The sequence below is a fragment of the Bison bison genome, unplaced genomic scaffold (genome assembly GCF_000754665.1).
Source record: "Bison bison bison isolate TAMUID 2011002044 unplaced genomic scaffold, Bison_UMD1.0 scf7180017864183, whole genome shotgun sequence".
Lineage (NCBI taxonomy): Eukaryota > Metazoa > Chordata > Mammalia > Artiodactyla > Bovidae > Bison > Bison bison.
In genome coordinates, this window is record NW_011494755.1 from 5,541,966 (window position 1) to 5,553,584 (window position 11,619).

Genomic DNA, 11,619 nt, shown 5'->3' on the forward strand with positions numbered 1-11,619 from the left:
CCCCGCCCCTCTGCCCCCATTCCACCCACCCTGTTTCCCACATCATTCTTCAGTGGGTTCCGCACAAGTCTCGCTCCTGCCAAATCAGAGGCACGGGATACCTGAGGGCCTCCCACGAACATGTAGCCTCTTACCAGAGCAAGGACATCCATGCTCAGCGAAGCTACCTGTCCTCCTCCGGAGAAGTGACTCTTCCTAAATCCGAATTCCCCAGGATTCCTGGAAACTGCGCTGGGATTGAAACTATTAATAACTGGTAGGCCAGGACAGGAGTCAAGCCTGTAGGGACGGGCTTCTACCCTAAGACAGGACTTCTACAGGTTACAGTCTTTCTGGAGCTTTCACAAACACATCTCCCCTTATGTAAATTGTCCATGTTCCATAAAAATTCATTATACCCACTGGTGCCAAAGGAAAGGCAAGATATAAGACATAAGAGATGGACAGATGTATTCATTAAAGTTTGACTTCACTGAAGATCAAATTTCTCAACAGAGACTAAGTTTACCACTTGATTCATTCAACACTAGTAATTTTATTTCAAAATATAAATATTTTTACATTTACAAAGATGTTACATCAGTAGGTTGTCAAAGCAAGTTAAAGCTAAGAAACAGCATTTGTGAGAATAAAGACACATGGTTATATCTGAATAATCTTTTTTACTTTCAAACCATCTCTACTTTGCCTGAGAATGCAGAGATGATACATTTTCCACAAGTTACATGAGCAATAACAACTATATATCCAATCGTGGCTTCAAAATCAAATGGTACTTGAAATATACTCCCATCACCTAGACAAGTGGCACTGCAAAGCACAAAAGAAGGGTCTTCTTTGGAATAATTACAATTGGAGTTACATTTTCTGAGTCACTGCCATTAAAAACAGTATTTGATAATAAGCCAAAACAATGTTTTAAAATTTGCTACCACAGCTTTCAGAGTAAAATATAAAGCTAGAATAAAAAGTAAGAAACCAGGTGTGGAGTAAAGAACTCTGGACTTGGAGTCAGAATTTCTGCAACTGAATTCTGGCTCCATCATTTTGTGGTATAAACTTAAGGGAAAGATCACAAAAAACCTTTCTGAGCTTTGATCTGATAATACTTGATACCTGCCTATCTCACAGGGCTGTTATGAAAGCAGTCTGAAACCTATAAAGTACAATACAAAAGCGTTATTAAAATGTCATGTCAACATATCACCACTGCATTTGCACTCTAACTGATCTTTGAAAAACTTTCAAAAGTAAAACACAAATACTGACTTTACACACCATAGGTGGAAAAGAATCTCTATACTTGATGTATAGCTCTGAATGGCAAATACAGTTTTTTTCTGCTATTTCACTAAACTTTGAGATATATTACAGTTTACATGGTAGATGAGCCTGCCATTTGAATTCTATTACAGATGTCTTCTAAAAGAGCTGTAAATTTTTATTTGAAAGCCATGTTTCCCAAAGGACCCCAAGTCCTTTGAGATGCTCTGAGAAAAAGAGGATGAAGGTGTAGTTTAAGGTCAAATAAGTCTCGTAAACAGAGTCTTTGTCCCCTCTTGTAAATCCACAATATATAATAGCATGTTAAAAACTCTTCGAAGTCCTACTTCAGAAAGGAAACAAATTCAGCATTCCTCAGTTTTAACTGACCATAGAGTCCCTTCCCCCAACTCCATATACACTTTCATTCACTTAGAACATCTAACAACATTCTTTGGAACTACTGCTATAAGGAACACATTTTTCCCAAAATTGGCAAGCTGCATGGGGTCGCAAAGAGTCAGACACGACTTAGCGACGGAACAACAACAACTCAACTAGGAGGGAAAGGGAAGAGAAGTAGAACAGTGGACTGAGAGAAAAAAGAACTGACTCTACTCCGAATTGTCACTACGGGCGCCATGTTAGAAAAGACACTTCAACCTATGGACTTGTTTCCTTCTCTGTTAAATGACAGGATCACCTAATTATACAAGGCCTATTCTAGCACAGAATTTCTATGACTCTAGAAGGCAGACAGAACATGTTGGTTTATAATTCTCTTAAACTACCACAAAAATTAACTGTTTAGTGGTTTAATATAGCATGAGTATTATTTTTGCAGATCTTAAGTTAATGTAAGCAAAATTTGTCAACAAGGAAAGTAACTCAAGTGAAGAAACTTTAAAAAAGAAAAATATAAATGAGACGAGCTTTCAGACAAACTCTATTAAGAATAATTATAGTTTAGTAGGGATGTCTATCTAAAATAGTCTCTCCAGATTGGAGTAACTAAACTAAGTGATGAAAGTTTATTGACTAGCTAGGTCATTTCCAAATAAAATGAGATTTTGAAAAATAATTACTGAACACTGGACAGGGAGGCCTGGTGTGCTGTGATTCATGGGGTCGCAAAGAGTTGGACACAACTGAGAGACTGAAGTGAACTGAACTGAACTCTTGGGGCTTCCCAGGTGGCGCTAGCAGTAAAGAATCTGCCTGACCAGACAGGAGATGCAGGATACTCAGGTTCCATCCCTGGGTCAGGAAGATCCCCTGGAAGAGGAAATGGCAACTCACTCCAGTATTCTTGCCTGGAGAATTCCATGGACAGAGGAGGCTGGCAGGCTACAGTCCATGGGGTCGCAAACAGTCAGACATGACTGAAGTGACTTAGCATGCATGTGTGCATAAGTTAATGAAATGAATATATTTTGATGGCAAAATATGCAAAGACAAGAAATACATAAAAACAAAAAAATACTTGTCTTTGGCTGGAACTAACATTTGGAACTATGTTGCCAGGGGCTATTTCTACTGCAAAATGCCTACTCTAATACTTTTATAAGGGTCTTGGAATACCCTTAATGGAGACCGCAGTTTCCTATAAACCTTGAGGTTGAAAGCTCTGGTGAGCTCACCTGAAATTACTTTGCTCTAGGCTAACCCCTCATGGCCTGAATTTCTGAGTAAATCTGGCTCAGTAGTGACACATTCTGCAACGCTGAATACAACCAAAGTGGAACCAGAGGTACTAGAAAGTCCAGAGGGGTCACAGCGGGTTCTTATTAAGACCAAGGTTAGCCAGAGGACCTCATCTGCAAGCCCTCCAAGTGGAATAAACTGCTATTTCCAAAGCTACTCAGTTTGTTTAAATAACGCTTCTTGGGTATCAAGAGTCAATCTGCATCAGTCTCAAAAGTCAAGGGAAAACTCTGCCAGCTAACCACCTTTAATGGAAATGGGTGTTAAGAATTCCTGCAAACTTAAAAATAAATAAAACTGGTATCTAAGGCAGTCTGGCAGAGATCACTTCCAGAAACAGAGTGTGATAGAAATTTTGGAACTGATGCTGGACTTACATGGCATGGGTTTATGCTGAAAATCCTATGCCCTGTTCTCTCTCAGAAAAGAGAGGTGCATACTGTGTGGGGAGCTTTTTTCCCCTCCATTCTGTTTACAGTTGAGTAGTGAGTGTGACCTTCAAACTTATCTTTAATAAAGCGATAAAATGCAGAACACTGTGATAGGATTTCTGTACTTAGTTTTTACTGAAGCTACTTATACTTCATCAATTATCTGTTTTTAGGGAAACATTCTCTTTCTGGGTCAAATGCTGAGATCGTCTTGCTGGAGCACTGGGACAGTTCAAGTTTCCTGATACGACTGGGTAGTAGTCTGGGGCACCTCTGCTCTTGATATTTCAGGGAGATACTACATCAGAACCAACTTTGACAGCTCTAAACTCTTCTCTTAGGGCTCAGAGTCCCCCTCTAAAAACCTAGTATTCATACTAACAATTATGACCAGGAAGAACCATATATTAACCTCAAGTTTATATGTTTACCATTTCACTTTATAGAGCTAAAAACACTTTGGAGGAACGTAATTTGTATACGCACACTAACTCATTGTGCATAATATTTACCTTTTATAAATATGTGCTAATCACAGCTGTAAACTTATCGTTACATCATTAACAAAAACAAACCTGATTTCTTTCTTAAAACTTTTAATGCAACATTTTTAATTTTAGCAATACACATAATATGGCTAAGATTTAAGGTAAGAGAAGGCCTTCTTATGAGTTATCCCCTACAGCACCCTGTATAGTGCCCAGCATGGAACCCACAGTTTGGGAAACTCTCAATCAATGCTTTACAGAATGAATGACTGAACAAGTGATTAAAGGAAAGAATGAGTTAATTAATGCCCAATGTAGCACTTGGTGGACTATCAGACTATAACTGTTGAAGGATTCATAGGAAATATAAGAGATCTGCATATAGTTTATTGTATAAACAAAGACCTCACAGTAGCCTCTTTTCTAGACCAAGTTTTTCTTAAGTAATATCAGAATACATTTAATGTAATTAAGGTCCGTCTAGTCAAGGCTATGGTTTTTCCTGTGGTCATGTATGGATGTGAGAGCAGGACTGTGAAGAAAGCTGAGCGCCAAAGAATTGATGCTTTTGAACTGTGGTGTTGGAGAAGACTCTTCAGAGTCCCTTGGACTGCAAGGAGATCCAACCAGTCCATTCTGAAGGAGATCAGCCCTGGGATTTCTTTAGAAGGAATGATGCTAAAGCTGAAACTCCAGTACTTTGGCCACCTCATGCGAAGAGTTGACTCATTGGAAAAGACTCTGATGCTCGGAGGGATTGGGGGCAGGAGGAGAAAGGGACGACAGAGGATGAGATGGCTGGATGGCATCACTGACTCAATGGACTGAGTCATCGAGTCTGAGTGAGTCTGAGTGAACTCTGGGAGTTGGTGATGGACAGGGAGGCCCGGCGTGCTGTGATTCATGGGGTCGCAAAGAGTCGGACACAACTGAGCGACTGAACTGAACTGAACTGATGCTTCTTAATGAGAAAATAAAGTTTTAGAAAAAAGGATTTCTACTTTTAAATGTTTTTCCCAAAAAGGAAATCTTTGTTACTTAAGAATCTTCTCTCCTCCATACTGCATACTCCCTTGGGGACAGAGAAAGAGGCTGAAGGTTGTTTTACAAAGGGGAAAGGGCACAAAGGTAAAAGCTGGGTTCTAGTCCTGGCCCTGTCATTAACTGCAGTCTATGCAATAGAACAGGACATGACTCTACCTCAAAGCACTGGAAAAACTGTGTCAAGATACTAAAAGAGAATATTGTAAAGTAGTTAGCCTCCAATTAAAATAAATAAATTTATATTAAAAAAAAGATACTAAAAGAGTCATTGGAGTATAGCAAGGTTGGCAGACTGTGGAGTAAGAAAGATCTGAGGTCAAATTTTACTAAACTTTATGACTTGGAGTTGGTCACTTTTCTGAACCTTAGCTTCTCCATCTGTGTGAAATACAAAATAATATGAAGCTGTATGAAAGCTGATGTGAAGTGACTGTGAAATGATATGTGCAAAAAGATTTTGTAAAAGGTTGAGCAGCATGCTGGTTATTGTGATATCTGAGATATTTAAAAAGTCATGATTTAATTCAACAAGCATTCATCTAGAGTCTGTGTGCAAGGCACTGTGCTCACCGATACAAAACTTTACCCTAGTAAGTAACTAACTGGCCAAATTCTAAAGAGTAAAACAGAGACACTTCACAAATCAGAACACTGCTGCCCCTGAGATTTTTTTTTACTTAAAACATTTGGAAAGAAAAAAAAAAATCACAACATGAATTCTATCATATTGTTACCATTAATAGCAGCTTAATACTTAAGTAATTTCAGTGTGGTCAGCCAAGGTTTAGAAATTTGGCAATAGAGTAATAGGGGATGGAGGGAGAGGGGGAGGAAGGGCTTCAGTCTTTCTTCTCCTATGGTTGCAACATACAACTAACTGAACTTCAAATAAGCCACCCACCATTACACTGAAGATTTGATCTTTCTTATAAGAGGACCATACATTGTGGAAGAAGGGAGAAGACTCATTTTTCCTGCTCAAGCCACTACATTCTCAAAAGTGAAAGCCCTCTTCATTGAAAAGTGACTGTTGTAGAAAAGTTTAAGGACAGATTTCTTAAAACAGGAGAAAATCACACTATATACAGCAGGTAGTTTACGGCTCTTAAAAAAAAAAGTTATAAATACGTATTATAATATACATAACCAAAGTGGGAAAATTTCAAGCCACAATACCAGTGTATAAACTGAAACTTTTCAAGCCATCTTAGCAACACTTAAGTGAGTAAACCACATTTCTGAGCTCTAAAGCTGTGCTTCAAAATGCAAAGCAGCCCACAGCCAGTCCTCTCTTGTCCAGGCGTTCTGTACGGAAGGCAAGGAGGCTCCTGCGTCTCATCCTGGGCTCTGTTTGCCAGGCGCGGCTGAACAGACAGGAGGCCACAGCTGAGCTGAACTCACAGTCAAGGTTGAATTTCCTTACAGAAATCACTGCACTTGGAAACCAAGTCAGTCTACAGAAGGTTTCAGGTCTTCAGAAATGTCACGGAAAGTCCTTTAAGAAAAAAAGACAGGATGATTAGTTTTGCTTTTAGGAAAAGGGGGGAAATAGAACCACAGAGATACTTAGAAAAGAAAAATAGCATCTAACCAGTAATTCACTGTCAAATAATATTCTTATAAGTTGAGAGCCTTGGTGCCATTATGTAGTCACTGTTTTTTTCTTAGTATTTTCACTGAGTATTGTTTCGAAGTCTGATAGTTGTTTCTCAACCTGCAGCAACAAAAACTCTAGTTTGTTTTTTGGAAGGTCTATCCAAAAGACTGTTTCCCTAGACTCTCTTGAAACTAATGACCATGTGACTAACATCTGGCCAGTGAGATGTAAGTAGAAGTGTTGAGTGACTTCTGGGCAATGTCCTTAAAAGAGATAGGTGATCTTTTCTGACCTTTCCCCCTTCGTGCTGACTGGAAAGTAGACACAATGATGTTAAAGAGAAAAACAGTAAGAGACTGAAGATTAAATGCTAACTGGATAACTTTTATTGCAAAATAGGAGAACTGATCCAGCAATGTCCCAGCTCTGAGTGTTGTGGTTCAGGGCAGGAGAAATGGGATAGGGCTTTTCATCAAATGACTGTGAACTTATACTGTTTCTGACCTACATCAAACAAGCCAAGTGAATGTGACTAACTGGCAGGTAATAACTGGGTTGGATGGAGGGGGTCTGCTGTATTGGGGCCTAACTTAGGACTGTAGTAGCTAGCTGGCCTTTGCTACATAATTTATCCAGCCAGGTCTGCATCTTTGTTGGCAGCCAAATGGCCAGGTCAAAGTTTATCAATAAACAAGCATTCATCTTAGATGAAAAGACCCCACACCAAGGTGGACAGAACATCAAGGTGGGGAGTCAAGCTTAGCATGGATGTTTGTGGAACAGACACACCAAGCCCTGGTCTGCCTACCTTGTACTTCTTACAGCCAAGAGAGAAATAAACTTCTAGCTGTTAAAGTTCTACTGGTGGTGGGGTTTTTTGAGTTGGTTTTTTTTGGTTATAATACAGGCAAATCCATCTTAAATGATACAGATACGAAGCACAAGTTTATTACCATCCTTCTAGACAGAGATTGCTTTGCTCCTTTACAACCATATCACCAATTAGCAGGGTTAGACAGGCAGGCAGAGGTAAAATAAAGGTTAACCCTTTAGCATCACATAGGAAGTACTCAAATGTCAAGTGGGGCACAAGTCAAATGATACAGAAAAAAAGAGATTACATTTGCTCAGTTATCTGAAGGCTCTTTCACTGGATGGTGTGGGAAGCCTCTTATATCTCAAGCACATCTCTAACTAGCACAGCTCTACATCCAAAGGAACAGCCTTGAGGAAGGGGTAAGCTTCCTGGCTATGGTTCCTGTGTCTCTGAAAGGGATTATATATGACATGACTGAACTCACCATGTTGAATATATGCTAACAGGTCAAGGAACTAGAATGAATTTTTATACTGAGAAAAAGTCCCCCAAACTAAGATTTATACACACACGTTTTATGTATTGTTGTCTTTTAGTCGTTAGGTCATTTCCAACTCTTTTGCGACCCCATGAACTATAACTTGCCAAGCTCCTCTATCCGTGGGATTTCCTAGGCAAGAACACTGGAGTGGGTTGCCATTTCCTTCTCCAGGGGATCTTCCCGACCCACAGATGGAACCCACGTCTCCTGCATTGGCAGGCAGGTTCTTTACCACTGAGTCACCAGGGAAGCCCTTTTATATGTATTAATATCCATCTATCTCTGTATCTATCTAATCAAGGTTTCTCAACAGCTGCACTGCTGACCACTCTGCACTGTGAGAGGTTTAGCAGCTCCTACTCTCTACAGCTGTGATGATGAAGATGTCTCTATATGTTGCCAAATGTCCCCTGAGGGGAGCCTCACCCTCCTCCCCCACAATCATTGCTCTAGATAGCTACCTACCCATTTATTTATATATCTCTTTTTCACAGTCTCACCTACATTTGTGTACAGGTAAAGCTGTGTACAGCTAAAGCTACAAGTTGTCCCAGACTATATGAAATTCAGGTAGCACTCAATTCTGGGAAGCCCTGGAATATTTTTAAAACCAATAACCAAAAACTGATCAGTATTACAAAGCATTTTCCAACACCAAAAAGTTTTTAAATTCATTCTTTCATATCTTTTCAAATTTCTAAGATACCTTCAAGCTTCAATCTCTAACTCTTCAATTCCCCTAAATTATGAATGAAAACGGCTGGCTCAGGGCAAAGATGCATGAAATAAGATCAAAACTGTGGTTGGCCTGGTGACTGCTTTCTGTTGACAAGTAAGCTTAGCTGTAACCCTGAAATTCATACCTGCTATTCAGTTCTGCCTCCAGGCCAAGAAAGCCTCCAGAAGGGCTCAGAAGAAAGAAAACACAATGAAGCAAGCTAGGAAAATAGCTATTAAGTATTTTCCATCCCAACAGTATGTTTTCTCTAGATGTTTGGGGTAGTGATGGTGTGTGTGTGTGTGTGTGTAAAACCCTACAGAAGTAACACTGATCTGAACTGAACCTCAACTATCTCGTGTGTGTGTGTGTGTGTGTCTAAAACCTTATAGAAGTAACACTGATCTGAACTGAATCTCAATTACCTCGTGTGTTGTGTGTGTGTAAAACCCTATAGAAGTAACATTGATCTGAACCGAACCTCAATTACCTCCTGGAAAACAAACTCCAAAACCCAGAGATAGAGATATAATTCTTCCTGGTCTCATCAAAAGCCACAGCACTAACTAATCCACAGAGCTCATAAAACTGTAACCCTCTAGATTAGGAAGAAACAAAGGAATAAAAATTGCATCAGCAGTGTTTTTTTTTCAGCTGCGCTGCACAGCTTGTGGGATTTTAGTTCCCCAACTAGGGGGTGAACTTGGGCCCTCAGCAGTGAAAGCACAGAGTCCTAATGACTGGACTGCCAGGGTATTTCTTTGACAGTATTATTTCTTAAAATAGTAAATGTCCTACCTAAACCATCTAAATATAGTATTCTTTCCCAAACCATAAGGATTGTTACGTTCCTTTGAACCACAGTGGTAGAATTTCTCAAGAATAAAAAAGGTGGAATGGGACCTCATGTGACTAGGGGGATACAGGATTGCTGTGAACATTTTACAGTTCCTTTGACTGCAATGGGGATTGTGTGATGTGATTTCTCACTTGCAATCTTCTTGGCTCCTTGAAAATATTTTGGATCTGCTTCCCCTGAAGTTTTCAAGGAGATTTTTTTTTTTTAATCCATTTATGAGAATGCTTAAGTCTTTTCTGATTTAACAACTCAAGAGTTGTTGACTCCCAGCTTCCCAGAGAAAGAGTAAATTGTGGATGTTTACAAATGAAAAGCATGCACTGACTAATGTAACTTACTTTAGGAGGCTCAGGATAGCTGAGTATGTATTTCCTAAACCCCCACCAGCACACCTTGTGACAGAGCACATGTCATCACTTACGTACATTCTGCCTCTTCCAAAAATTTGGAATAAAGTTCTAAGGCTGGAGTTTACTATGGCCCATACTCTTTTATCAGCCTTATAGTGAAAAGATCTTTTAATCTGATCTGCTCCTGGTTTCACTAATCTATTAACTCATCAAATTTTCATTGAGCATTTATCCTAAACTGGAATGATAGGGAGCATACTCCAAATGACGTCCTCAAGATTTAGGTAAAGGTCTGGAGGAGTCATGGTTTTTTACGAGACCATTTTCATATATTATTTTACAAAGACAAAAATAACTTCTTGCTCTATTAAAAAGTAGGAGGTGTTAAACCTTAGCATAATTGCCAAACACTGATCTTCCTTGTCTTATGATGGCATTATACCTGGCTTCATACTTAATAATATCCTTAAGACAGTTTCCCTTGTGGTTCAGATGGTAAAGAATCTGCCCGCAACGCAGGAGACCGGGTTTGATCCCTGGGTCAGGAAGATCCCCTGGAGAAGATAATGGCAACCCACTCTAGTATTCTTCAGTTCAGTTCAGTTCAGTCGTTCAGTCATGTCTGACTCTTTGTGACCCCATGAATCACAGCACGCCAGGCCTCCCTGTCCATCACCAACTCCCGGAGTTCACTCAGACTCACGTCCATCGAGTCAGTGATGCCATCCAGCCATCTCATCCTCTGTCGTCCCCTTCTCCTCCTGCCCCCAATCCCTCCCAGCTTCAGAGTCTTTTCCAATGAGTCAACTCTTCGCATGAGGTGGCCAAAGTACTGGAGTTTCAGCTTTAGCATCATTCCTTCCAAAGAAATCCCAGGGCTGATCTCCTTCAGAATGGACTGGTTGGATCTCCTTGCAGTCCAAGGGACTCTCAAGAGTCTTCTCCAACATCACAGTTCAAAAGCATCAATTCTTTGGTGCTCAGCCTTCTTCACAGTCCAACTCTCACATCCATACATGACCACAGGAAAAACCATAGCCTTGACTAGACGGACCTCTGTTCGGAAAGTAATGTCTCTGCTTTTGAATATGCTATCTAGGTTGGTCATAACTTTCCTTCCAAGGAGTAAGCGTCTTTTAACTTCATGGCTGCAGTCACCACCTGCAGTGATTTTGGAGCCCAGAAAAAAAAGTCTGACACTGTTTCCTCATCTATTTCCCATGAAGTGATGGGACCGGATGCCATGATCTTCATTTTCTGAATGTTGAGCTTTAAGCCAACTTTTTCACTCTCCTCTTTCACTTTCATCAAGAGGCTTTTTAGTTCCTCTTCACTTTCTGCCATAAGGGTGGTGTCATCTGCATATCTGAGGTTATTGATATTTCTCCCAGCAATCTTGATCCCAGCCTGTGCTTCTTCCAGCCCAGCGTTTCTCATGATGTACTCTGCATATAAGTTAAATAAGCAGGGTGACAATATACAGCCTTGACGTACTCCTTTTCCTATTTGGAACCAGTCTGTTGTTCCGTGTCCAGTTCTAACTGTTGCTTCCTGACTTGCATACAGATTTCTCAAGAGGCAGGTCAGGTGGTCTGGTATTCCCATCTCTTTCAGAATTTTCCACAGTTTATTGTGATCCACACAGTCAAAGGCTTTGGCATAGTCAATAAAGCAGAAATAGATGTTTTTTTGGAACTCTCTTGCTTTTTCCATGATCCAGCAGATGTTGGCAATTTGATCTCTGGTTCCTCTGCCTTTTCTAAAACCAGCTTGAACATCAGGAAGTTCACGGTTCACATATTGCTGA

At 40.1% G+C, this 11,619-nt stretch overlaps 2 protein-coding genes across 3 annotated transcripts in view; both read right to left on the bottom strand.

Moving 5' to 3' along the window:
• The window catches only part of CTNNAL1 (catenin (cadherin-associated protein), alpha-like 1), a 55,865-nt gene extending 55,713 nt beyond the window's left edge, over window positions 1–152 (bottom strand). The window contains exon 1 of the mRNA XM_010843620.1: window positions 30–152. Coding sequence (XP_010841922.1) covers window positions 30–152 — 123 coding nt within the window. The remainder of the gene's footprint in view (window positions 1–29) is intronic.
• Window positions 153–4,826: 4,674 nt separating this feature from the next.
• TMEM245 (transmembrane protein 245) overlaps window positions 4,827–11,619 on the bottom strand; it is a 79,376-nt gene continuing 72,583 nt past the window's right edge. For both annotated transcript variants that reach the window (XM_010843543.1, XM_010843544.1), the window contains one exon: window positions 4,827–6,425. In XM_010843543.1, coding sequence (XP_010841845.1) covers window positions 6,380–6,425 — 46 coding nt within the window. In that variant the 3' untranslated portion in view covers window positions 4,827–6,379. The remainder of the gene's footprint in view (window positions 6,426–11,619) is intronic.